This window comes from Schizosaccharomyces osmophilus, chromosome 2, assembly GCF_027921745.1.
Source record: "Schizosaccharomyces osmophilus chromosome 2, complete sequence".
Taxonomy (NCBI): Eukaryota; Fungi; Ascomycota; class Schizosaccharomycetes; order Schizosaccharomycetales; family Schizosaccharomycetaceae; genus Schizosaccharomyces; species Schizosaccharomyces osmophilus.
The window spans coordinates 1,767,788-1,794,304 of NC_079239.1; the positions used below are offsets into that span (position 1 = coordinate 1,767,788).

The following is a 26,517-nucleotide window of genomic DNA, read 5'->3' on the forward strand; positions in this document are numbered from 1 at the left end:
CAATTCATTAGACGATATATCTCGGTAAACCTAACTGGAACGAGAGGTTTCTTTAGCAGCAGAAATTAGACGTGTAAGCATCTCACCTGCAGCTCCTTGACCGGCCAACCGGCCGAATACAACGCAAGCAAGTAAACTACTTCCTCCCAAACGATTTTCACCATGAAGGCCACCAACAATTTCACCTGCCGCGAACAATCCTTCAATTGGGTGACCTTCCTTAGACAAGACTCTAGCTTGTGAATCTGCCTGTACACCACCCATTGTGTAGTGTAAAACAGGCTCAACCTGACCAATATAGAATTTGTCTGAAATATCAAAGGGTTCTTTTCCAAACTGCTCTCTTCCAAACACGTCTTTTAATTCACCTTGAGAGGCTTTGTTAACCATAGAAAATGTACTTTCGAGGTCCTTAGTTGTACAATTAAGAATCTTCGAAAGCTCTTCAATATCAACTTCCCGCATGAGTCCTTTGAAACTGTAGAATTTGACAAAGTTGGCAACATCGGGAACACACTTGGCAGGTATAACTAATTGGACCGGAGTGTTCAGCTTCATCATTTCGGCAGTGACATAGTCACGATATCCAAGTTCATTGCAAAAGCGTTTTCCCTTATCTGTCATTAGAACCGCACCAGAGCCACGGAGAGCCTCGGCAGCTAGGAATTTTGTCATGGAAGAAGGATCTTTGGGGTCAACCCAACCAGTGGGATGAATTTGAATGAGATCCAAGTCTATGGTATTTCCACCAATTGACATAACCATTTTATGACCATCACCGGTGCAATAAGGCCCATTTGTGGTGCTTAATTTGAGGGCCTCAGGGTGATGCAATTTTAAAAGAGATTCATCCGTAAAATCAGCAGCATACCCACCGGTAGCAAGCACCACAGGTCCATAGACGGAATGGAGGGTTCTGTCATTCAAATCCTCATATTCTGCACCAACGACTGTTAATTTAGAAGAGTCGGTGATTAGACGAGTAACACGAGTATTTTTCTTTATTTGCAAACGATCTGGATGCGCAACGGAAAACTTTTCAGTTTTGTCAGCAATAACAAATGCCAAAGGTTTAAAAGGATAATCCGGGTGACTTCCACGATGAGTACGAGCTTGGCTGTGGCCGGCCAAAAGAGAAAGTTCATTCATTTGAAGACCAAAGCGTTCCGTTAACCAATTGACAGCGCTGCCAGATTTACTTGTCAGCGTGTGGAGTAACTTTGGATTGGCTTTGGATTTGGCTGAAAGGATGGAATCATTATAAAACGTGTTTACGCTGTCTGGAATGTTTTGATCAAATTGAAGTTGAGTAGCAGCAGCGTTGATTCCACTAGCGGCTTTTACACTATTTCCACCGAAAGCAACTATTGTTTCAGGTTAGTCATTGTTTAATCGATAAGACAGATACAATCAATCCATTCACAAAGAGAGAAATAAAGTGAGTCAATGCAACCCGACAAGTATGTGTCTACATGCTTGTAAAGTCACATCTATACACACGTCAATAAGTTTATTGCATATAAGGAAACAAGAAGCATCATCGTGTCATTTCACATCGTGGCAGAATCAAATTTGTCCATGAAGACAATGGACGTCTCTTGTTCCTTACGAATCCTTCTTAGCAAACTTCATGACTGTTCCTTCTTATTCATGCATACTGTTTTTGTCCAAAAGTAAAACATTTCCCCCCAATTCCAAGATAGTATTTGTAGCAGAGAGACCAGCTAAACCTCCGCCTATAACAATTGCCTGTGTACTGTTGTTCGCTGTCGACATACTTGGCTTGCTTTTGAATGCTGCTTTTGCAAAAAGTAATCCGAGGACAGCAAACAGGGTTGTCGTTCTCTTAAATAACATAGCAGAATAATTCAAGTCGGATGAATGACATGGAAGAATTCTAGAAAAAAAGGTCTGATGTTTTCGGGTTTTTTTTTTTTTTTTTTTTTACATTGTCTTACGATAAAATTGCAATGCGCAAGCATACCGAACCTGAAGGAGATGAAGTCAAACAGAATTTGAAGAACAACAAAAGCAACGAGGAAGAACCGTTGATAATAATTAATTCATAATAAGTTAGATGTCATGAACTTGGATATACTACGTTGTTCATTTCGAAAACAATTCTATTTCAAGGTCCTTAGACAAACCACCAAGACAGAAAAGCAGAACCTTGAACTGTATGAACTTTAGTACAGACAACCAAGGCTTGTTCTAAGTGAGTTATCATTACCCTCTTTCAGCGCAAGATTGGCGTGGAGCGGTGGAAAGGCAACAGTACGTCCAGAAGATGTATTTCCGCAAGAAATTGGCTTTTCTTTTCTTTTTTCAAGATAATTTTTTATTCTTATATACATTTTTATTGCAATAACCAACAAGGCCGCTTAACTCAGTTGGTAGAGTGTGAGATTCCAAATCTTGAAGTCAAGTGTTCAAGTCACTTAGTGGTCATTTTTTTGTATACCTACAAAATTAGTGGAATTTTTTTTCGTCTTTTAATTCAAAGAGCTCTTTAAAACATTATTTATTTTTATTGTTCTATTGGATTCATTTTCTGAGTTTGGAACAGCCAACTTTGCTTTTGTTTCCGTAAGACTTTCAATCTATGTTCCCTTTTGTTGCCCATACCAGCCCTGGACATTGGTGACATACTGAGAGAATTGGTTTGGATTTTCAGCAAGAAAAACGAGAGGAACTAAAATCCCATAAGAAAAAGAGAAATTTTTATTCATTATGCCGGAATCCAAGAACTCGGAGTTTGATCCTAATACAAAAAATAAGAGCGCAGATGAAATGTATACTGAGCTCAACAAAATTCCTTTCTTCATGCAGTCTTTAGACGATGTTGAAGAAGAGGAACAAAGTAATGCTCAATTGGATGCCTTGAAGGCCTTGGCTTATGAAGGGCAACCACACGAAGTTGCGCAGAATTTTCGTGAACATGGAAATGAGTGTTTTGTCACAAAGCAATACCGTGAAGCCGCTGAGTATTATACGAAATCTTTGGCCGAAAAATGCGGAAAACCAGAAATCGAAATTCCTTGCTACTCAAATCGCGCGGCATGTAATTTGATTTTTGAAAACTATCGACAAGTACTGAACGATTGTGCCCAGGTCCTTCAGCGTGACCCACAACACCCCAAAGCCTTGTTTCGCTCTGCAAAAGCTCTTGTTGCTTTGAAACGATACGACGAAGCTGAGCGTTGTGTCCGGTTGTTTTCTGCTTCACAACAAGGCGATCCTGCCGTTGAAGCTTTGAACAAAGATTTAAAGAGAAAGCGAGACACTTTTGAAAAATTTGAAGCAGAAAAGAGAAGAATTGCAGAGGAAAGAATTACCACCGCAAAAGTGGTTATAGAAGCCATGAAAGAACGTCGCATTCGCACCAAAACTTCCGAGTATCCCCCCGATATGGGAGATGCTATGGTCACGATGAGCACATTCAATGACCCGAGAAGTGAAATGTATTTGCCTACTTTATTACTATATCCTTTGACATTGCAGTCTGATTTTCTTCCCTCTGTCTCTGAAAATACCACTCCTCAAGAGCTATTGGAAATGGTATTCTCAGAACAGGCACCTTGGGATTCTGAATTTTTGTACCGACCTGATTCTTTGGACGTCTTTGCCGCGACCTCTACTGGTGGTCTCATGAAGGTCGGAAAACGCGTCCCCATGTTACAGGCACTTATACATCCAAAGGCTGTATTGACAGATGGCCTTGTTCAGTTCCACGTTGTTCCTACTTCTCAGACCTCTGCATTTATTACTTCATGGAAACAAAACAAGAGCTCTTAAGCCTTGGAACCGAAAATTCTTTGTGGACTTTTGGTCTACAGTCTTTCTTTTGATGGTTTTTTTTTTATTTTTTTTGGAAAAACTAGGAATAGTCCAAAATTGGATTGGGTTACTTTTGGAAAAATATATTATTTCTATAAGCTCAATTGAAGCGGTTATCGTAACTTGTAATTCAAAAAATTTGAATCTAGCACGAGTTCCAATTAACCATTCTTGTAAAGTCCTAAATTCCTTTTATAAGTTCATTGTAAGTTATATATCCTTTTCAACCCGTAGAGGCTTTTCTGTTTTAAAGCAGAATCCATTGAATATTTCACCAACATTCATCGCCCTTACCTACCACACTTGACGAATATACATCAACTTATTTCTATATCACTTGCTATTATTTTTTGATTTTTAATTACAAAGTGCATACTAATTAATTTTCTTTCTCTGAATTCACTCTTTATTTCGCTTTTGTGTTGTCTGCCCGAATTGTTTTTTAAATAAACCTTTAACTGAAAGGTCGAAAGAATTTCGAGTAAAATGGATGCTCTCAGTTTCAAGTATGTCTTACTTTTATAAAAGTTACTAATTCATTTATTAGTACAAACAGTGGCTATATTGAGGCCTTAGTTCGAGGATTTAAGTCCGCTTTACTCTCAGAACATATTTATGGGAATTTATCTCAATGCGAATCATTGGACGATTTGCGTTTACAGCTTGCATCAACAGATTATGGCGGCTTTCTTGCTAATCAGCAAAAGTTGACTAGCAGTTCCATTTCCGCAAGGGCTACTGACAAATTAATCGACGAGTTCGATATGATTAAACGTCAGGCCGATGAGAAATTATCAAAATTTATGGACTTTATAACTTATGCTTATATGATAGACAATGTAATGCTCTTAGTAACCGGTACTGCGAATGGCCAAGACACTCACGATCTTTTGGAACGCTGCCACCCATTAGGATGGTTTGAAACTCTCCCAGCTTTATGCGTAGCTACAAATGTGGAAGATTTATACAGTGTTGTTTTGGTTGAAAGTCCGCTTGCTCCTTACTTCAAGGATTGCCTGTCTGCTGATGATTTGGATGAGAAACATATCGAAATCATTCGGAACACTTTGTATAAAGCTTATTTGGAAGATTTTTATGAATTCTGTCAAAAAATAGGATCTGGAACTTTTGAAACAATGTCTCGCATCCTCGAATTCGAAGCTGATCGACGTGCCATAACGGTAAGTTGCCCCTTATGAAGTGATTTCAATTATCTAACGTATTTACAGATCACAATAAACTCTTTTGGTACTGATTTGAGCAAAGAAGAAAGGAATAATATGTATCCTTCCTTTGGACGCTTGTTTCCATTTGGTACTTCGATGTTGGCCAAAGCAGAGAATGTTGGCGATGTAGAAAATGCTTGCGGTTTAGTGAAAGAGTACAGTGCCTTCTTTGACCAAGTATCTCAGAAATCTCTTGATGACTACTTTTTCGAAACAGAGGTTGAGCTAAACAGGCTTGCATTTTTACAACAGGTAATACTTCTTCCATCAGCGCGTTATGCTTTATACTTACCATATTTTTAGTTCCATTATGGAATCATTTACAGCTTCTTAAAGTTAAGAGAGCAAGAAATACGAGTAAGTTTGATGCTTCATGTAGGCATATAGAAAACAAGCTTTACTAATGCAAGTAGAATATTACGTGGATCGCAGAGTGCATAAGCCAAAATCAAAAAGACCGGGCTTTGAACATTATTCCAACAATTTAATTTTTCTGAATACTAGACAAAACCAGGCGAATGAGATTTGCTCAGTCTATCTAATTATCTCCTTTCCGTTTATGCATATTTCTAGTACAAATGAATTGAGTTTTTACTATGTTGAGCTACAAATATTCGTTGAGATACAACTTCTACGCATGGCAGGTTTCTATAATTATGATATTGACAAAATTCTGACATGCTACTGATTTTCTATACTGCTATAGACTTCATTTTAAGATGATACAAAATAAACGTCGTATCCCGATATAATACTGCTCAATTCTGAAAGATTTTTCCTTTCGTCCAAATTCATAAAACAAATACCAGGAATTAAAACTTTCTCACGTTAAAGAAAATCATTCGACTTGATTTGGACTGTTCCGTACACAAAGCAACTCAAGAATCAAGGATATGAATTGTTACAATTTCCTACTTTAACTTATTTTTAGACTTTTTTATTTCTTTTTTAATTTTTTGTAGTCATCTATACTACGGTCTGTTTTGATTTTTGAGAACAGACAATTGCCATTCACACGCAGTTTCTCTTATTACAACATTCACTTTCTACCATCACCCACAGACAACAAGAAGCAGTGAACATTGTTTAGACGATAATATTCCAGGAAAAGAATAGTTTAAAGAAAAGAAACTTACTCTTTTCTCAAAGTTTACATTCGAATTCCACTCGGTTCGCAAAAGAAGTAAATAGACGTTGGTAATTTTAGACCGCATACAAAAATGAGTTCAACAGCATCCAATGATGGATTATTTCCTCGTGGACCTCTGCTTTTAGAAAATCTGGTCACTCCTTATTGTGAAAAACTTGGGCTTTATAAATTACCCAGACATATTCACGTAATCATTCTTAGTGCTTTGTTTTATCAACTTATAAACCTTCTTTCTCCTTGGATCTCCAATCAGTTTAGCAGACATTACAAACAATTGTCCAGACGCTCCAAGCTAAACTGGGATTCTCACGTCGTTAGCTCTGTACAGAGTGTGCTTCTCATTTCTTTAGGTTATCCCATCCTAAGGGAAGTGAATCGTTTCAGTGATAAGCTCTTTGGATATTCTGTCTATGCCGGTGATATATATGCCTTGGCTGACGGTTACTTTCTCTGGGATTTGTATATTACCATTCGTTATCTTAATGTCACCGGCTTTGGATTCGTCGTTCATGCGGTTGCGGCTTTGTTCGTGGTCACATTTAGTTATGTAAGTAATTTAATTCTACTTGTAAGTTTTGCTAACTTCTGCAGTCCCCTTACCTCATGTATTATGGTCCAACTTACTTGTCGTGGGAATTAAGTACCCCGTTTTTAAACATTCATTATTTCTTGGATAAGACCAACAAAACAGGATCCAAACTCCAAATCTTCAACGGCGTCCTTCTTATCCTCACCTTTATATGCGTTCGTATCGTTTGGGGTTGGTACTCTGCATATAGCACATCAAGTATGTCAATTCAAACCTTTTTACAGTAATGATACTAATCTAAATACAGTGGAAATCATTCGCCGTGTTACTGAAATTCCTCGTGGCCTGAGCTTGTTTTACTTAGCTGCAAAGTAAGTTTTCTATTCTGGTCACTTTTATTAACTCAAGCAGCATGTCTTTGAATTGTTTAAATCTTTTCTGGGTTTTCAAGATGATGGATGCTATTCGTCGTCGTGCGCATGGTGAGAAAGTGAGCCCTGTTCAAACTGCCAACTCTGAAGTTGCAAAAAAGAACCTTTAAAGTACTCGACGTACTTTTTTCACGTGAGTGAGCATCCATCTTTATTCTCACTTCTATTTTTTTTGTAAGTGAAAATTATGTTATTGTCATCGTCTTAAAATGAAAAATATCAAACTCTTAATGTTGATCACTTACAATTCTGCATACTTATTCCTTATAATAATCGTTTTAACTCGCTTTTCTAAATAAAAGATTTCGCTTGTTTTTTATGTTTTTAGTCTTCGCATGGTGGTGAAAAAGTAAGCTAATATCTGTAATGCTTCTATAATTTCAATACTGCCTAGTTTCTTCACAGTACGCGCACACTTGTTAAAACAATGTTTAGATTATTAAACAACTCTGATGTCAAAAACAGCACAGACGGTAGTTTTGGGCGTTACGTATTTCTAAGCAAACAAATGGAAGTAAACTCCAGACAGTTAGAAAGATACAAGCATGAATGAACTATTAATGTTCTTTTTCTTTTTTTTTTCCAAAAATAGTATTTGCTGAATGAAAGACTTTGCTAGTCGAACTATACAACCACTTTACTGATATGTCCAAACAGGCTAAGATCATAGATCTTTTAGAAGTCGAACCGAATTCCAAGCAAGTAATACGAATAGCTCTTTAACATATTTCGATCAGATATTTGAAATTCACAAATATATAACTTTCCACATGCTAGTCTTACATATTCATCTTCCATTGTAAATTACCACCGTAGAGGTCATTAAGATATCAAAAATAAAAACAAGCAGAAAAGGATACTAAAAATTCAAAGTGAAAAATTTTTTATACAAAGAACCTTTGCTCAATCTGAAATCGGCAGATATTTAATGGCTTTTGTTCCAGTCAAAGCACTGTGAACGCGAATTTTCTCACCGAAAAAGTAGAAAAAATAAATGATAAAAGGAATGGAAATGCTAATGAATGCCATAGTAGCAACAGCCCACTTTGTAGCCATTCTATCAAACATTATGATACTAACGTGGGCGAAAACAGCAGCACCAACATACGAAGGTAGAGTAAAAGCAGCTACTGAGGACGCTGAAATAATAGGATAGCAATCAGTTAAGTAATTTAAGATAGAAAGCCAATTATGCGAATTGGCAACACTGGACATGGCAAGACCCACAATCGGAACCATCCAATGAAATGGAGGAGAACAAGTGAAAGCAAACAAAAACATGCCAGCTGGAAACAGTAATGTGAAGAACAAAGCACTTGTAAAACGAGCCTCTGGGACAGCCATTCCATGGTTGAGTTTTTTGCTTCTTCGGAAGATCCAGTCTTGAATAGGTTGAAAGCAAAACAAAAGAGAGTAAGCCACCAAACCAGCAAGATATGTACAACTAGCACCCATGGAAGACATTTTGTAATCCAAACTAAACACAGGCCAGATCGCTGCCAAAAAGAAATAGCTGATACCATAAGCATAAAAGTTGTAAAGACCCATAGTAATAACTATAGGTTCTGTGAATATCATTCGAAATCCCATAGTATTAACAAATTTCATATTTTGAAATAATTGTTTTGTTGTAACCTTGGGAAGACTTTCAATGGTTCGGCCCTTGGCTAATTCGTATCTAGATATAACCTTTATAGGTAATGTTTCGGGAATAAGAAGGATTACTATCAAAAAAAAGCCTCCGACAATGATATTGATATAATACAACCAGCGCCAGCCAAATTTGGGATTTGAATCAACTCCGGTACCTATCGGAGCACCGATACTGCCGCCAGCACAGGCCCAAACAAATAAAGACATGGGCATACCAGACTTACCATCGGAAAATATGTCTGGAATTCCGCCAGCAACATTAGTCAAAGCTGTACTTCCGGCCAGACCTATAATGAAGTGGGAAATAACCATTTGAGTAATATTATTGGGCAGTGCGCAAGAAATATTGAATATAACATATAAAAAAATCGAAAAAAAGTACACAGGTTTTCTACCATTGATATCGGACAAAGGGCCCAGAAACATGGGACCCAACCCACTGCCCAAAATGTTCATGCTAAGATTTAAGGTAGAAACTTGTGTGGAAACATGAAAGTGATCTTGTACAGATTCTGATATACTTCCGTAGGCATTACTCGTCCATATAACATATATCTGTAAAGCGCAATATACAATCATAATCAGCCATCGCTTCCACCAAGGCCAGTTTTGTGGATGAGCAGGATGACTTGTGGAGACAAGATCAGCAATGTTGGTAACAACATAGTCTTCTTTCCCTTTTTTTTCGTCAAAACTATGATCATCAACGGAGGAAGCGCGAACACCTACTTCCAAATCTGTAACTTCGCTAGAAGTTTCAACGACTGCTTTGTTTAGAGAAAGACAATTTTTGAAAATATTCATTCTTGGTGACTTCGATGTTTTCGATATCTTATAGCTCCTAAAGGCGTTTTCTGTTAATCAGCAAATAAATAGTAAACAAGATAAAGGAAAGCAAGGAAAAGTGGATCCCAATACTTAAGATCTTTTCTTCGCGATGCTGAAACACAGTTCGATGAACGTCCAAGGTTGTATCTCTTGTTTATAAGGAAACGACCAAAGCACCTTTAACAATAAATAAAAGAGAATATAATTATTTAATTGCTATTCCTGAACAGCGCCATTTCCTTTGCATATAAATCATGAGGAACTCCGCTACGCAGACTACCGGCGCAGCAGAATGCCGATGGGGACCATCATCCATATGTGTTTCCAACCGAAGTTTCTGACAACGGAAAAAGGATTATTTCGATAAAAGCTTTTCATAAATAGTTCCCTAACAGTGAAGGGATATATCCCGAGGAAATCCTCAAAGTGCATGTATCCGTGGAAGCGCGCGCATAGAGAAGACATGGAATGTGTAAAAGCATTTTGGCGAAAATTAGGTGGTATAACAAAACCTTTCCAACATAGTGATTCATTTTCTTCCCGTTGGTTGAGTCTAACTGTAAACAAGACAGACTTCTTTAGTATATAGCGTCCTTAATAATATATTCCCCGAGCGTAAAGAAATACGCACCGTTTACGAGAACAACTCTAAGAGTAAAGTAAAGTAATCAATTGACATCAAAAAGATGTGAATATGACTGACGATCTCTCGTCTTAAGTGTCATGATAAAAGAAAATTCACGATGCTGGTTCCTGGTCAGAGATATATACTTAAAGTGAATTGTCATCAAGTGAATTGACAAATACAAACAAGATTCCACTGAATTTTTCTTTTCTAAAGTGACCACGGGCTGCGCGAGTTATAAATAACATTCTGAGCTCTTCACTACAGAGTGCCGCAGCCTTTACAGAAATAGCGAAAAAGGGTTTCAATTCATTATTACGATGAGGTTCAACCTCAAACCGCTTTCAAAGTACGTGTTGCTGTCGGAGCAAAACCATAAACGTCCTTCATTCTACGATCCAAAATCTGTTCTAGAAAAAAAAAAAAAAATTGCAAGAGCATTAAAAATTCTTTCGAGAAAGTGTTCCATCCGTTCAATTAATGTTATCCGACATTGCTCTTGTTTTGGGTTATTCATCTATTCACGAACACTTAGAAGTAAATGAAAATAACAAAAAAAATCCAAAAGTTGCACATATATGTTAAGAAGTCTGTATTTTTCATTCTTGATTCTCAAAAACCAACAGACATTTGCAAGCGTTTTATTTCATCATTTTGTGTATTGGGAATGTCCGACCTTTAAAGCACCACCACAGTAAATAAAACTATGTAAGGAAAAATGGAGGAAAAACGTACGAATATTTGCTTGCAAGAAAACAGGCGCATACTTAGAAATTACACATTTCATTATGTGTCTTTCTAGTACATATTCAACGAAAGCCTTTAATGCTAACAACATTTTCAGATTCGTCCATTTTCTCCACCAACGTTCCTTGTAGGAATGAAATGATTCACGGAAGATGCCCTTACATTGATAAAGGATGCATTTTTCAGCACAAATCGCAGGTATGGCGTTCATTTACTGAGTGAAAAGTGGAAGAGCCATGAGACTAGCTTTTGCTTGATTTGCTTAGACGTAAAACGCTGTATCAATCTAATTAACTTAATTTAGAACGCTTCACCTAGTGAGGATTGGAAGTCTTCACGAAAACCCGAACAAACACCTCTCGCTTCAGTTACTTCTTCCAGTCGACTCAGCGTCAATTCCCCGTCTTTCACTCCGTCCTTGGTCGTCAAGCCCGCAGATGCTCCTTCAGCCAATCGCCAAAAAGAATTTACTCCATTGACGAAAGCAAAATGTATGTTAACGCAAATATTTTTCTTTCATGCTTACATTTTCAGCCTATTCTTCTGCTTTATCATCTGGAAAAAATGGGGTTGCTACGAATCGAGTGAATAGTCCTCCCAAGACAATTTCATTGACTCCTTCAAGTTCCAGGGGCGCTGCAGATTCCCCAGGAAAATTAAATTTGGCTCGTAACGCTATGCCTTTTTCTCCTAAGGCTACTTCCTTGTCTCTTAAAGATCGCTCTAGTATGTCATCGTACCCTTCTGTGAACGCACCATCTTTCTCATCGGCAAAAGGAGCTGTCCCTGCTATTTCCTCACCATCTCCCGGTTTGTTGCCTTTTCCTTCTCAAGTGCAGCCAAGTAATTATTTAAGCCCATCTATCACTGGATCAGAGCAGGTTCAAGGTGTTGAGTTAGATCGTCATATCATAGCTAAGTTTCCGCCTTTTTTTCATACTATGAACGATTCAGAGAAGAAAAAAGTCGAGACTTTTCTCGCCGATGACTTTCAAGGTTGGCTTTTACATCTTTCCAGAGAGAATTTTCTGTTTTCTAGTTCATCAAAATTGCCAACTCATATTTTCTCTTATCACAGCTTGACCCCTCGACGTACCATAACTACTTCGCTTCCTATTTTGGGATATCCGGCCGCTATTTACAAAGTAATTGATGGAGATAATGGAAAACCGTATTTATTTGTTCAATTACAAAAGTTTCAGTTGCTACGTGATAAAGATATTACGAATGTAGTACCATGGACAAAAATCCATTCTCCTTACATCATGGAAATCAGAGAGGCATTTACGACTCATGCTTTTGGGCAACCGTGTAAGTTTTTTCTCATGCTTACCTTCTTGTTATTAACCTTAACTAGCAATCGTATTCGTTTACGAATACTCTCCTTCTTGTCCTTCGCTTTATGACTTGTTTTTCTCTTCTCCGGTATTCCGTAAAAAAGCTGCATCTTTCTATTTCTCAAAACCGTTGATAAATACCGAAAAAGTGCTTTGGATAATTGCCAGCCAATTGATTGGGGCTTTATACACCATTCACTCCGCTGGCATGGCAGCCAAAATGATTACGGCCAAAAATGTTTTGATGGTAGGGAAATTACGAGTAGCATTATTTGGTTTGGGGATTTATGATGTGATATCAGAGTATCCAAACACTTCTTTAGAAGATTTTCAGGTGGAGGATTGTCGAAATCTCGGTCTCTTGCTTTTATCTTTGGCATCTGGCATTGAAAATATATCCATTGCGACAGCAAGAGGTCATATAGCAAACCTTGATTTTCGATATGACATTCAATCCTCTTTCGTTGAACTGATTAAAAGCTTAATATTGGATGACGGGATTCGAATTGCGGATGTATTGCCATCTGTTATACCTTATATTATTACAAATTATGAGAATAGTGCTCTGTACGATTTTTTTTCTTACTTCCATTTTAAAATGCTAACACTCTTCAGAATGCAGGATGTTTACCAGTCTCGCCTAGCTGAGCAGATAGAAAACGATCGATTGTTAAGAGTACTTTTAAAATTCGAATTCCTGGATGATCGGCCTGAGTTTCTCGAAGACCCAGATTGGTTTCCATGTGGGCGCTTTTGGATCATTCGCTTATTCAGAAAATATATGTTTCGTGTTAAGCAATATTCCAGAGGCGATGGGCATCCAATAAAATCTCAATTGCTTGATGCATCCAAACTACCTGAACGAAATATTGACCTATCTCACCTTCTACAATGCTTGAACAAGGTAAGTGAATATGTTACTTATTTTAGAAGCGGTATGACTAACAAAATAGCTGGATGCCGGAATAGAGGAAAAATTACTTTTAGAAGATTCTTGCAACCGCATAATAGTCAGTTACAAAGATGTATGTGAATAATTGTCTGTCTAGAGGTTGTTTTTTTACTGACCAATAAACTAGGTGAAAACAGCGATCAATACTGCGTTTATGGAACTGGAATATCGTGTCTCTAATAATGTTAGTATAAAAAAATAAAAAGTTTGTAACGGAAGTTATTTATTTGTAAGATTTTGCAGAATAGCAAAGTAGTGAGCTGATCGTTTATCATTTATGCGGTGTCCAACTATTAGGCCTTTTGTACGAAAGAATTTTTTTCTTCTTTTTTTTTTTTTGTTTTTTCTTTACAGTGTTCTCTTATAATATAAAAAAGTCTTTACTAAACGATGTATCATTTCTTTAACATTAATTTTGCGCTTCGTAGATGATTTAGCGGTTGGTCGTTCTGAAACCTCTTTGCAAGCACTTAGTTCCATGAATAAAATAAACATAATAATAAGTTTAAGTACTCTATGTTTTTGTTCTACGGGCGGAAGTGTGGTTTGAGTGGAGTATTGTCAAAGACGTAGCGGTATAGTAAACACTTATCCTCTACCATCCACATAAGTAGGTTTCCACAAATAACCTTTTCTTGTAGAAAGAAAGGAAGTTAATTCTGTTAACCAGAAAATTCTTCTTTCAAGTTATAATTAGTCAGATTGTTGTACGGTTATAAACCATAAAAGGGACTGGAAAGTTGAAGGTTAAATCTTGGAAACGTAAACTCCATACATAAAAGAAATAAGGTCTTTTTAGGAATAAGAAAATGAATGCGGGAGAGTTTTTGGCTCAAACACTCTCGCCAGATGCAAATGTGCGTCTAAACGCGGAAAAGCAGCTAGAAAATGCTGCCCGTACTGACTTTGCTCAGTACATGCTCTTGCTCACTCAGGAACTGGCTAATGAAAGTTCTGCCTCATACATTCGTATGGCTGCTGGTTTGGCGCTGAAAAATTCGATAACTGCACGGGAGGCTGCTCGTAAAGTAGAATATGAACAACTATGGCAATCACTACCCATTGAAGTGAAGCACCAAGTAAAAATTGGTGCATTACAAACGTTGGCTTCTCAAGAACATCAGGCTGGTCAATCTGCTGCTCAATTGGTTGCAGCTATCGCCGCTTATGAATTAACACTCAATCAATGGCCCGATTTGATGGTTACTTTGGTTGCCAATGTCGGAGATGGTCAACCGTCGTCTCTCAAACAACACTCTTTACAAACCATTGGTTATATCTCTGAGGCAGTTCCTTCCGAGATTTTGTCCACACAATCAAATGCTATTCTAACTGCAGTGGTTGCTGGTGCTCGCAAGGAAGAGCCGGACGTCGTCGTTCGCCTAGCTGCCTTAGGCGCTTTATATGATTCTCTTGAATTTGTTCGCGATAACTTCAACAATGAAGCTGAACGTAACTATATCATGCAAGTGGTTTGCGAGGCCACACAAAGTCCCGAAGCCCCCGTTCAAACCGCTGCTTTTGGATGCTTGGTCAAAATCATGCACCTTTACTATGATTTAATGCCATTTTACATGGAGAAGGCTCTTTTTGCTCTTACAACTCAAGGGATGTATAATCCGAATGAACAGGTTTCTTTGCAGGCTGTTGAGTTTTGGAGTACCGTTTGTGAAGAAGAAATCGAAGTTAATCTTGAAGTTCAAGAGGCCCAGGAACTCAACGAAGAGCCCTCTAGGGAAAATCATGAGTTTGCTAGAGCAGGAGCAGCTGATATCTTACCGGTTTTGCTTGAACTCCTTTGTAAGCAAGACGAAGATGCCGACGAGGACGACTGGAATATTTCCATGGCTGCTGCCACTTGCTTACAACTTTTTGCTCAGGTGGTAGGTGATCTTATTGTGAATCCTGTTTTAGTTTTCGTTGAACAAAACATTCAGTCCCCTGATTGGCACCAACGTGAGGCGGCTGTGATGGCATTTGGTTCAGTCCTTGAAGGCCCCAATGTTGCCATGCTTACTCCTTTAGTTAATCAGGCTTTGCCTGTTCTCATTCACATGATGAAAGATCCTGTGATTTTTGTAAAAGATACTACAGCTTGGGCTTTAGGACAGATTTCAAATTTTGTTGCTGAAGCTATAAATCCCGAAGTCCATCTTCCGGAACTTGTCACTGCTCTTTTGACTGGCCTTACTGACAGTCCCCGTATTGTCGCTAATTGCTGCTGGGCTTTTATGAATCTTGTTTGCCATTTCGCACCTGAGGACAGTCATGACATGTCTTTAATGACACCCTTCTACGAAGCTATAATTGCAGCTTTACTTCATGTTACTGATCAAAAAGGAAATGAGAGTAATTCCAGGACTTCAGGATACGAAACTTTAAGCACATTTATTACGTTTAGTGCTGACACCGCTTTACCGATTATAGCCAATGTGTTGACGGTAATAATGTCTCGCTTAGAAATTTCTATACAAGTACAAAATCAAATTTTGGACATTGAAGAACGTGCTAATCATGATGAGCTTCAATCTAATCTTTGTAACGTTATTACTAGCATAATTCGTCGTTTTGGACCTGATATCAGATCAACATCTGATCAAATCATGACTTTATTACTACAAACTATGCAAACTGCACCTAAGCAATCGGTAGTCCACGAGGATGTGCTGTTAGCTGTTGGTGCTATGATGAATTCTTTAGAGGAACAATTCGAAGTATATGTTTCTTCTTTTGCTCCTTATTTATCCATCGCTTTGAGCAATGAGCAAGAGTATCAGCTATGCTCCGTTGCTGTTGGTTTGGTTGGCGACTTGGCTCGTGCTCTGAACACGAAAATTCTACCATATTGTAATGAATTTATGACTATCTTGGTTCAGGATTTACAAAGCTCTGTATTGGACCGTAATGTCAAGCCTGCTATTCTTTCGTGCTTCAGTGACATTGCACTAGCAATCGGTGCTGCTTTTGAAACCTATTTGGAAGCCGTAATGGTCCTGTTACAGCAAGCGTCGTCGGTTCAAGCACCACCTGGAGCTAGTTTTAGCATGATTGATTATGTAGATGCTTTACGTTTGGGAATCGTAGAGGCATTTGTTGGTATCACCCAAGCTGTTCGCACTGATAATCGTTTAGACTTAATTCAGCCTTATGTACATAGCATGTTTGCATTGTTGCATATGATTACCAAAGATCGCGAGCGCACGGAATCCTTAACACGTGCGGCATTGGGCCTGTTGGGAGATTTGGCTGAATCATTTTCCGGTGGTCAATTGAAAGAATATTTCGCAGCAGACTGGATAACGGAATTGCTAAATTCTGGAAAAACGAAATTCTGTACTCAACAAACCAAAGATATTTCTCGTTGGGCAACAGAGCAAATTAAACGTCAAGCCAGATTTTAGTTATGGAAAACGAATGCAACTGCTATTAGGTTTAGAGGGAAAAATAAAGCACTATGGATATATAAAGGGGATGTAAAAGATGCGAATGTTGAAACTATACGGTAACTTAAAAAAACAATCCATTTTTCATAGCACATGCAATATAGAAGGCCTTTCAATCAAATATAGACGTATTCACTTTGAGTACAAAATGTCAGATATTGTTATTTAATGAAATTCTACTAGTAAACTTTACATTTCTAATATTATAAGTATGTCGTTTCATAGTTGAAATGAATTTGAATTGGCATGGTAGATACCCCGTCATTTGTCGTTTTAGTTGCCAAGAGACCGTTTCTTACCCACCAATTATTAAAATGTACGGTTTCCGAGAACATTACTAATCATAGCGGAGATTCTATAGAGAAAAGTAACTAAGTTGAGCATATTGATCAAGCCCATTTATTTAGAAGAACAACCGTTGACTACGCGACATAGTTTCTTTTGTGTTTCATGTACTGTAGTACGTTTGTTTTTTCGAAATTGCATTCAGTACCCTTAAATCGAGGAAAATCGCAAATAACTCCTCCAATTGTATTATCTCTTTTGGATCGTTCAGTTCTGTAACTGGCTGAACATTGACTTATTTTTTTCTATAAACACCCCAGCTAGGCAAGACTCGCGACAATTATACTCTTATTCTAAATATTTTTTTTTAAAAACATTCAACTCCAATGGATCCTAACAATCGACACTCACAGTCTGATATATACAGCACTGATCAAGAACCTTATGGCGCTGGTAGTTCTTTCGGTACCGAACTACCAGATAAATTTAGGGATATGTCAAAAAGCTTTAGCAATTTGTCTATGTCAAATATTGGCCATGACTTATCGATGGATTACATGAGAAGTCCTTCTACAGTTCGTTCTTCGAAAATACGCTGGGCAAGAAAAAATCCCAGATTTGATCCGGATAATAGGAAGCGTCAACATGATCGTGTAAAACATAGTGCTTCGAATAACTGCAAGCTTCACCTTTCATTACAAAACCACGCTGCTGCTCAATTACGTTCCGACTCTTTATTATTACAAGCAAGTGATAAAAGAGATTTGACGAGCCTAGTAACCAGAGTGAAAGAGCTAGCAGCAAAGCTCAGTGCCGCCAGATTAACTTTTCGTTTTCGTAGAGTTTTGCTTATTTCAAGCGATGGGCCGAATTCTTTGAAAGCAGCTGTTCAAGTGACACAATGGCTTTTAGATAACTTTGTAGAATCTTCTGCTCAGCAGGATTTTGGATCCAGTTCTACGGACTCTCAAGCCCAAATGTCATCGCCTAGCTCTAATGATCGTTCAGGAAGTCCTCCGCTTCTAGAGAAGAACTATAGTTCAAAAAGCCTCAAGAGCAGATTTTTTATTTATTTGGAAGAAAAGTTATCTACTCTTCCAGAATTTGAAAGTTTTATTCCTAAGGAAAACGTCCGACTTTGGTCTGCTGAGCTTTGCACTCAACAGCCCAATGTTTTTGACTGTGTGATTACTATAGGGGATGATAGCACGGCTTTACGTGCTAGTTGGTTATTCCAAGATGTTGTCCCTCCTGTTATTTCATATAGTATTGCAAATCCAGGTTTTCTTAGTGTTCTTCCTATCAACAACTATCAGCAGACGTTGGATGTAATTTTTAGGAAAGGATTTACTGTCAATCTTAGGATGAGGTTTCAATGTTCAATAATGCGTTATGTTGGTGAGAAGAAAACACACATTTGTGAAGGCCAGTTCTCGGTCTTAAATGAACTCCTAATTGATAGAGGTCCAAATCCTTTCATGATTATGCTAGATTTATATGTTGATAATGTGTTTATAACATGTCTCCAATCAGACGGGGTGTGCGTGTCGACTCCCACTGGTTCAACTGCGTACTCTGTGGCAGCAGGAGGTTCATTATGCCATCCAGGAATCCCGGCAATTTTAATTAGTGCAATTTGCCCACATAGTCTTTCTTTCCGCCCTATAATATTACCGGACAGTATAACTTTGAGAATTGTCGTACCTTTGGATGCACGAAGCAATGCTTGGTGTGCTTTTGATGGTCACCATCGTGTTGAACTTGGTTTAGGTGATTATATTTCAGTTTCTGCATCTCCTTTCCCTTTCCCTTCTTTCAATCGTTCTGAACATTCTGCCGATTGGTTTGATGTTTTACGGCAGACACTCAACTGGAATGACCGCAAAAATCGCCAAAGAGCCCACCACTCGAGAGAGTTTGGCTTGGGCTTACGCGAATAATAAAGTAGGCGAACTTTTTGAAGGACTTCATTGGGAAATCTGCGCTTTCATTATTGTTATATCTGACCCATGTTTTTTATGTATATTATATTTAGTTATTGTCTAAATAATGTCAAGTAATGATAAATAAACCGCTATTTCATGCTTTATATTATCCGTACTGTGTCATGGCTTAATATATATGACTTTTGTAGGTATTGGTTTGAAATTTTGGATTGATTCGTAATTCATCTCATTGAATTTACCTAGCATAAAGTTCATTGTTTATGAAGTAGTCTATGAGTATATCAAATTAAGCATATTCAGAGATCAAAAAGTGAAATAAATGAAAGTAACCAGAGATTAAAGATTTTAAGAATATTATTACAACGCAGGCCATGAAATATTATGATAAAAAAGTAACAAGACACGAAACAAGTAAATATGTTTTAACTGAAAAAAAAAAAAATGTCGTAATTCGGCCATCAGCTTAACAATTTTGATAATCTAGAAAATCACTGTACACATGTACAAGATCGGGCGTAATGCTTTGTGAATGCTGCGATCGGCGATGATCCAGGGCTGCGGATAAGGATATAAATTCTCGACAGTCTTCGCAGTATGCAACTCTTAAGTTGGCCAACCGTAGACGTAGCTTTTCACTTACAATCGCAGCAGGGGTATCGCGATACAAAGGACAAAGAGTGGCAGCAGAGGGAGGAGCACCATAACCTAAAGCGGTAGCAACAAGAGCATCAGTACCTTTAGAAAATCGTGAATCATACGAGGGGTGGATAGGCTGTTGAACGAGGGAAGAAGCAATGGAAACGTCAGAAGGCATAGAATTTTGTAATAAAGAGGAATTAGGATTGTTTGGAGCAAACATATTCATGGAATGACTATAGGCATTAGGAGTGCGAGCAAGAGGATGGGTGGAATAGTCTTGTTGACGGGCAAAAGGGTGATGATTGTGTTGCTGTTGAGAAACGTTTGCCAGCGACTCTGCAGCGTCTACTAAAGAGCTATTTATATTTCGTGAAACATCAGGAGTATGAACACCGTTCGTTAAGTTATTGGCAGCAGCAACGGCAGCCGCAGCAACTGCAGCGTTGGTAGACGCATTTGGGTCGCCAACTTGAGATGGATGCGGGCCAGGGGTTAAACTATCTTGTGTATGACCCCGACGAAACCGGCGCCTGGAATCAGTTAAAGAATGAAGGTCCTCGTGAGGTGGAACTTTATTGATCTCTGGAGGGATATTGTTGGGGTCCATGGCTAGAAAGCTCGGACATTGCTTCGCGTGGGAAGCAAAGTTTACCGGGCGTCGCCAATTTTGACGGCCGCAAACGCACTGAAACCGACCATTTTCATTTCTTCTCCAAACGTACCTGCGTCTGCCGATGATAACGACGGTTTCGGGTTGATGATATGTCCGCTTGTGATTTGTTAAACCAGACTGTTTTGCAAAGACCATGTCACATTTATCACATCTATACATTGTGGTGGCAGTGGGAGAAGGAGGAATACCGGTAGAAGGGTGTTTGGGAGGATTCGGGGTAGCTCCAGCACTTGCAGGAGTAATTGTGGTTGGTGGAGGAGCACCGTGATGAGGGCCTGTGTTGGTTGCAGTGGATCCTGTAGAGATTGGATCTTGACCTGTAGCTGTAGAGATGGTAGCAACGGGTACGGAGGATGTAGTAGGAGAATGAGTAGGATCTTCTTTTTTTAAATTCGAGTCATCCATAATTTGCCGAGGCGCAATGGACATAATACGGAAGGGAGAAAGAAAAGGAAAGGCAGGAAATCTGGGTTTTTGAAGTTAGGGACGTAACGGCGATTCTAAAAGTTTTGCAGTAAGACGGACGGAAGAAAGAATGTGAATGGAAATGAAAAAGAAACAATGCAAACGGCTCAAAAAGGAGAACAAGAATGCAAATCAATGTCTCGTAAATCGAAAATCTATATACAAGAAACCAGAACTTCCCAACAACAATCGCTGTTAAGACCAAAGAAGAAGAATTAGAAAAATTAAATTAAAGAAACAATTAAAATGAATTCTAAAGTTCAGGTAGCTTGAAAAGAACCTTCGACAATGTAAGAAAAACTCGATGGCTTTGACGATAACGTTTCAGAGAAAGGCGATATTCCACAGTGGCGAGGTGCTAACGAATGTTTCCAAAATCAAATTCAACCTCACACCAAATAAACACTTAGTGGATGGACTCAACGCTTCAGCAACCTTTTCTCTTCCTAATCCTTGTGAGTTAGTCTCTCTCTGTTATTCGTTTTGTTACTAGTGGGCTTTTCTCTCTTGTGACCTGAGCAAACATTGAAAACCATTCTCAGATTGAATGAAAAGACCACCCCTTTTTTATGCATATCAAACGTATGCAAGAAAATTATGAAACTTACCTTTTATAAACCGTATAAACACGTTTTGCTCGCTTTTTGTCAGCAAACCAAATTTTTTGCGTTTGGAGTAGTGTTGTTGGTAAGTAGCAGGAAGGTAGCAAATGAGTAGCAAAATGAATTTACGGTAACGGATTGAGCCCGTTAAAAAAACCACGAGTAACACCATAGAGTAACAAATACATCTGTCTCGAAAGCAAGGAAGTTGTGCTGGTGGAAAGGTAGAAGGCTTTTTTACATTTAAGCATATCAATTGTTAATCTCTAAAGTTTTCTTTTTCTTTCTCTGGTTTGGTTTGCTCTGAACAATTCATCAACAAGCATCTTCACCTTTAGAGCGAGGGAAGGAAACAAAGAGAAACTATTAATCGAAAGTTCGTTTTCGCTTATTCGACTTTCATTTCTTTTTTGGTGAGAGGTACTTTATTAACACAGCTATTCCTCACTTGGATCTAGTGAATCAATTCTTTCTTCCTTGTTCTCGGCTGTCACTTGAAGTTCGTTTCATACATCTCTCCATTCTATCGATTTGTTTATTTTCTTTATTCTTTAACGAAAATGGATACGAATGATTGTGTTCTATCACTAATCGATGAGCTGGAACATCGACATCAAATTCTATCTCGTCTTCAAACTCAGTTCCAACAGGCACGCGAATTTTCTTTGACGGAAGCTAACATGTTTTCCTAGGCATTTCTCCAGCTTACCAAAAAAAAGGCTCAATATCCATCGTATACTGCTCAACTCCCAGCTGCGACGATTTCCAAACATCCCCGATGCTCTGTTCGCTTGGATGCCATGGAAGCGTCTTCATCAACAAAACATTTCAACATTTCATCTGCTTTGCAGGTTCGTTTACAAAGCCATTCACCCACGATGAAACCCTTTATCCAGTCGGTGAGCTTTGATATTGTCGGCCATGACTTTTTATCCTGCTTACAAGAAGTTGCGCTCTTATGTCAGTCGAATCAAACCATTCAATTGTTATTGGAGTCCATACAAAACGAATCCACAAAGTGAGTTGTTCCTCCTCTAATCATAAGAAATCAAGTTAGCACTGACGTCCAATCGACTAGGCCAAGAGGATGAAGCTTCTTGTCTTTTTTATCAGGATTTCACACAGGTATTGAGTAAGACGCGTGGTCGTATGTCATCTTTTCATGTAATGTCTTCTCTCGTCTATTGCCAAGGTTCCTCATCCTATGTCACAAAACTCTCCCATCTAGTGTCGTGGTTTGGCATCAGGTACCGCTCAGACGTGAAATATGAAAAGAAACGCATTCCATAAACTGCCTATGACGGCAGGTCTTTTTCCTACATTCTCAGTGAAACGTCAGCGTCGCTCGTGAATTGGTTTCACGCATGGATTCCTGAAAGGACCAGTTCACTCATCGGTTGAACTCTCTTCATTCGTTTCTTTTTTACCTTGAAACCGACCGTAATGTAGAATAAAATGTTCTTTGGATAGGAATTCAGGAATTTTGAAAAGTTAGTATAAAACAAAATGCATATATTTTTTTATTTTAATTTATTTATTGAATTATTTTCATTATTTTTTTATCAATTTGGTCCATCTTTTATGATCGCACTTGCTTTGTTCACCCAGTGAATACCCGCTACCACAATCCAATCCTTTCTACTTATACCACTAACTGTAGCTGACCTCAAGAACCAATCTTTTGTTCATTCAAAGGCAGCTAGCTTTTTTACGATACATATCTTTGAAAATAAATATAATACTTTAAAGATGTTACATACTCAAAAGACGAATCTTTTGCGAAACTTGCGCTCATTCTCTTCTACCGCTGGTTTAAAGAATGGGGCTTCTTTGTACGAACAAACCATCCCTAATTTAATGGTAAATTCGGATACCAAGGTTATTTTCCAAGGTTTCACCGGAAAGCAAGGTACCTTCCATGCTCAACAAGCCTTACAATATGGTACCAAAATTGTCGGTGGTACCAACCCCAAGAAGGCTGGTAGCACCCATCTTGACAAACCTGTTTTCGGTAATATCGCCGAAGCTATGAGAGAAACGAAAGCAAACGCTTCTGGTATCTTTGTTCCTCCCCCATTGGCTGCCGGTGCCATTGAAGAAGCTATTGCAGCTGAAGTTCCCCTTGTGGTTGCCATTACTGAGGGTATTCCTCAACATGACATGCTTCGTGTATCTGACATTTTGAAAACTCAAAGCAAGACTCGTTTAGTCGGACCAAACTGCCCCGGTATCATCCGCCCCGGTCAATGCAAGATCGGCATTATGCCTTCTCATATTCACAAACCCGGTCGTATTGGTATCGTTTCCCGTAGTGGTACCTTGACTTACGAAGCCGTCAACCAGACTACTCTAGCTGGTTTGGGTCAAAGCCTCGTCATTGGTATCGGTGGTGATCCTTTCCCCGGAACCAACTTTATTGATGCCTTGAAATTATTCTTGAACGATCCCAGTACTGATGGTATCATTTTGATAGGTGAAATTGGTGGTAGCGCTGAGGAAGACGCTGCTGAATATATTAAGCAAGCTAACAAGAGCAAGAGCAACCCTAAGCCCATTGTTTCTTTTATCGCCGGTGCTACTGCTCCCAAGGGCCGTAGAATGGGCCACGCTGGTGCTATCGTTGCTGGTGGTAAGGGTACCGCTGCTGCTAAGTTCGAAGCCTTGGAAGGCGCTGGTGTCCGAATTTCTCGCTCTCCCGCTACCCTTGGTAGCCTCCTTGTGGAGGAATTGGACAAGATGAACCAGTAAATCGAATCAATGCGTTCTTGAATGCCCTGTCGTTTCATTGACAAGCTTTCTTTTACTCTTCACTCGGATGAATCAGTACATATTCCCCCCTCTCTCTGATGTTATATACGAAAGTAGAATAAAAATCAAGTGCACCATTCTACTTTCGACATAATATAGTTACCATACACATGAATTAATAATGCACCAGATGCAACATCATTGTCAACATGGTCATTTCATTTTTATGAATAATAGCTGTTCTCTTTAATTACTCTTTATTTCAGCTGAACTATCATTTCAATCATTGATTTTCCATTTATGTATCAGGTAATCACCACTTGTATGCATAATGTTCAAATTAACTCACCTTTGGTAACTCAACATCATAATAAATTCTTTCATAGAAAGCAATTGAAAAAGAAAACATAGAGATTATTATATCATTCGTTCAATTTTTTTAAGTCATCTATATCATAAGTGTCCTTCATCATTTTGTTCTCAAGATCGTACACAAACCAAAACCCCTTAATTTATTTACCAATCCAACTTACGGCTTTGGCAGCATTGCATCCATTGTGCTATTTTTTGCAACCCATTTGGGATCTATAAGCTTTTGACGCTCTGCATGCAAAAGCTTGTAAGCGATACGAATGGTAGAATCACTAACACCCGTAACCTCCGAAATTTCTTTCGGGGTCTTGGGATACCCCATCAACGCAGAAATCATGTATATTCCACTAGCAGCGATCGAAATTGGTGAGCGACCTGCAAGTGTACCCTCCTGTCCGGCTCGACGAGCCAATTCAGCAGCAGCAGACTGCACAACCATAGGAAGCAGTAAGCGGTTACAGAAACGAACCATGAGATCCTCAGCCGAGGTAGAGCTGCTTTGGATATATTCTTGACCTTTCAAGGCATCAACGGAATTATGGAGAGCACCACCTTCGGTAAGCATGCGTTGTAATGTCTTATAAACGCGTCCTATCTCTTTTTTGGGGACGTTGGTCAAAGTACAGATTTCCATAAAAGTTCTAGGAACCTTTCCCTGCCGACAAGCAATATAAATACAGGCAGCTATGATTGATTGCGAAGATTTACCCTTCAAGGCTTTGTGGTCGTCTACTCTTTTATATAACTGCTTCGCGGTATCTGCAATTACCTTAGGTAAACTGATCGCATCGCACATTGCACCAATTTCCTTATAAGCTGTCAAAAGGTTCTTTTCACCGCGAACTTGAACGGATCGTCCCTGCGCCTTGGCTAGCATTGCTCCAGTTCCGTCAGCCGAAGAAATGGCGGTATCCAATTGAGATCCATTTAAAAGAGGGTTCGCAACTTTACCAACACGGCTGGGATCTCCACCGGCTTCGTCTGAATTTGAAAATGTACGCCACTCACTTCGAGTATCAATTATTCGATCACCCAAAACCAATCTGTATATTCCTGTTAGTAACTACTATTCTCAAATCTAGCTAATAAAAGAAGAACTTGACAATCATGCGAATGAAAAAAAAATCGTCATTTCTTTCATTCAAAGTACATTGGCATGATTGCCAAATCCCCTGTAAAATGAACACACCCGCAGCTTCCACAAACGGTATCACCACTCGAAAATTCCTCCACAAGATTAGGAGGATCTTCTCGACATTCAGAGCACATCATTTTAACTGTAAGCATGCTCGAAGGCATACCTGCAAATGTTGGTGCGTTCATGGTAGAGGGCAAATAGTAATGCACCGTTTCTAGGATATTTCTCTCTTTGCCCTCAGCGTATTCCATACACTTTTGATTCCTTCGTTATGCTTCTTTGCTAAAGCAGTTTACATATTCGTTAACTGTCGTTTAATGTTTTTTAGCAAAAATAGTGCACTCGTTATTTCATCGTTTCATGTAAACATCACAGTTGTCTCCGTCTAGAAAACGCGGATCAGTATGAAAATGTCTGTCAGAAACGATGAATTTGAATTGAAACAACAAACAAATTTAGCATCAAAGGATGAGCTACTTTATTGAAAACAGGACGCCTATTTCAGTCATTTGTTTTTGCTTTCGTAGTGTTTGAAAAGGACAACTTTGCGACTGGCTCTTTAAAGCAAGCCACGGGTAACATTGTCTTCTGAAATTAATAGGGAATATTGCAAAGTTCATGCCAAAAAATTTAAAAATGAAAATGAAATAAAAACCGTAATTATAGTTCTATCTATGGAATCGAAACTACATATGGATTCTAATATGAACTTTATCATTTCCTTGGATTAAATTTGGACACCCCAAATCCATCTGACCACAACAAGAGAGTCATGCAAGTCCGAGTAATAAAGGAGCAAGATATCAAATGAACGCAGGAATTCTTAGACAGAATCATTTCTGTTTGTATTGCCTAACACTGTGCATGAAAAAGGAATCTGGTGAACCATGC

At 38.7% G+C, this 26,517-nt stretch overlaps 12 protein-coding genes and 1 non-coding gene across 13 annotated transcripts; 9 read left to right on the forward strand and 4 right to left on the reverse strand.

Moving 5' to 3' along the window:
* Positions 1–30: 30 nt before the first annotated feature.
* Positions 31–1,857, reverse strand: osm1 (fumarate reductase Osm1; the record flags this gene model as incomplete). The annotated part of the gene is made up of 2 exons (XM_056182095.1): positions 31–1,364; positions 1,659–1,857. The coding sequence occupies 2 exons, from the start codon at positions 1,855–1,857 to the stop codon at positions 31–33; spliced, it is 1,533 nt and encodes a 510-aa protein (XP_056037606.1).
* A 518-nt stretch (positions 1,858–2,375) lies between these two features.
* SOMG_20182 lies at positions 2,376–2,448 on the forward strand. Its single transcript has one exon. It is a non-coding gene; the product is annotated as a tRNA-Trp (tRNA).
* Positions 2,449–2,730: 282 nt separating this feature from the next.
* cns1 (HSP chaperone complex subunit Cns1) lies at positions 2,731–3,795 on the forward strand (the record flags this gene model as incomplete). Its single annotated transcript, XM_056182096.1, has 1 exon — positions 2,731–3,795. One exon carries the CDS (start codon positions 2,731–2,733, stop codon positions 3,793–3,795), a length of 1,065 nt encoding a protein of 354 aa, XP_056037605.1.
* Positions 3,796–4,323: 528 nt separating this feature from the next.
* Positions 4,324–5,551, forward strand: vma6 (V-type ATPase V0 subunit d; the record flags this gene model as incomplete). Its single annotated transcript, XM_056182097.1, has 5 exons — positions 4,324–4,343; positions 4,385–5,018; positions 5,067–5,315; positions 5,367–5,420; positions 5,477–5,551. The coding sequence occupies 5 exons, from the start codon at positions 4,324–4,326 to the stop codon at positions 5,549–5,551; spliced, it is 1,032 nt and encodes a 343-aa protein (XP_056037604.1).
* Positions 5,552–6,283: 732 nt separating this feature from the next.
* tlc4 (TLC domain-containing protein Tlc4) lies at positions 6,284–7,283 on the forward strand (the record flags this gene model as incomplete). The annotated part of the gene is made up of 4 exons (XM_056182098.1): positions 6,284–6,760; positions 6,805–7,000; positions 7,050–7,113; positions 7,154–7,283. 4 exons carry the CDS (start codon positions 6,284–6,286, stop codon positions 7,281–7,283), a joined length of 867 nt encoding a protein of 288 aa, XP_056037603.1.
* A 793-nt stretch (positions 7,284–8,076) lies between these two features.
* bsu1 (plasma membrane high-affinity import carrier for pyridoxine, pyridoxal, and pyridoxamine Bsu1) lies at positions 8,077–9,630 on the reverse strand (the record flags this gene model as incomplete). The annotated part of the gene is made up of 1 exon (XM_056182099.1): positions 8,077–9,630. The coding sequence occupies one exon, from the start codon at positions 9,628–9,630 to the stop codon at positions 8,077–8,079; it is 1,554 nt and encodes a 517-aa protein (XP_056038032.1).
* Positions 9,631–10,997: 1,367 nt separating this feature from the next.
* Positions 10,998–13,517, forward strand: pan3 (PAN complex protein phosphotransferase subunit Pan3; the record flags this gene model as incomplete). Its single annotated transcript, XM_056182100.1, has 8 exons — positions 10,998–11,010; positions 11,124–11,224; positions 11,331–11,517; positions 11,561–12,337; positions 12,384–12,930; positions 12,979–13,267; positions 13,317–13,388; positions 13,443–13,517. 8 exons carry the CDS (start codon positions 10,998–11,000, stop codon positions 13,515–13,517), a joined length of 2,061 nt encoding a protein of 686 aa, XP_056037340.1.
* Positions 13,518–14,124: 607 nt separating this feature from the next.
* On the forward strand, positions 14,125–16,716 carry kap95 (karyopherin/importin beta family nuclear import signal receptor Kap95; the record flags this gene model as incomplete). The annotated part of the gene is made up of 1 exon (XM_056182101.1): positions 14,125–16,716. The coding sequence occupies one exon, from the start codon at positions 14,125–14,127 to the stop codon at positions 16,714–16,716; it is 2,592 nt and encodes an 863-aa protein (XP_056038200.1).
* A 713-nt stretch (positions 16,717–17,429) lies between these two features.
* Positions 17,430–18,983, forward strand: SOMG_03311 (NAD/NADH kinase; the record flags this gene model as incomplete). The annotated part of the gene is made up of 1 exon (XM_056182102.1): positions 17,430–18,983. One exon carries the CDS (start codon positions 17,430–17,432, stop codon positions 18,981–18,983), a length of 1,554 nt encoding a protein of 517 aa, XP_056038201.1.
* Positions 18,984–19,452: 469 nt separating this feature from the next.
* Positions 19,453–20,730, reverse strand: deb1 (DNA-binding transcription factor Deb1/Rdp1; the record flags this gene model as incomplete). Its single annotated transcript, XM_056182103.1, has 1 exon — positions 19,453–20,730. One exon carries the CDS (start codon positions 20,728–20,730, stop codon positions 19,453–19,455), a length of 1,278 nt encoding a protein of 425 aa, XP_056037493.1.
* A 1,198-nt stretch (positions 20,731–21,928) lies between these two features.
* On the forward strand, positions 21,929–22,390 carry tam5 (Schizosaccharomyces specific protein Tam5; the record flags this gene model as incomplete). The annotated part of the gene is made up of 2 exons (XM_056182104.1): positions 21,929–22,018; positions 22,061–22,390. 2 exons carry the CDS (start codon positions 21,929–21,931, stop codon positions 22,388–22,390), a joined length of 420 nt encoding a protein of 139 aa, XP_056037494.1.
* Positions 22,391–23,117: 727 nt separating this feature from the next.
* On the forward strand, positions 23,118–24,116 carry SOMG_03314 (succinate-CoA ligase alpha subunit; the record flags this gene model as incomplete). The annotated part of the gene is made up of 1 exon (XM_056182105.1): positions 23,118–24,116. The coding sequence occupies one exon, from the start codon at positions 23,118–23,120 to the stop codon at positions 24,114–24,116; it is 999 nt and encodes a 332-aa protein (XP_056037495.1).
* Positions 24,117–24,645: 529 nt separating this feature from the next.
* On the reverse strand, positions 24,646–25,811 carry sua7 (transcription factor TFIIB; the record flags this gene model as incomplete). Its single annotated transcript, XM_056182106.1, has 2 exons — positions 24,646–25,531; positions 25,678–25,811. 2 exons carry the CDS (start codon positions 25,809–25,811, stop codon positions 24,646–24,648), a joined length of 1,020 nt encoding a protein of 339 aa, XP_056037496.1.
* Positions 25,812–26,517: the final 706 nt, after the last annotated feature.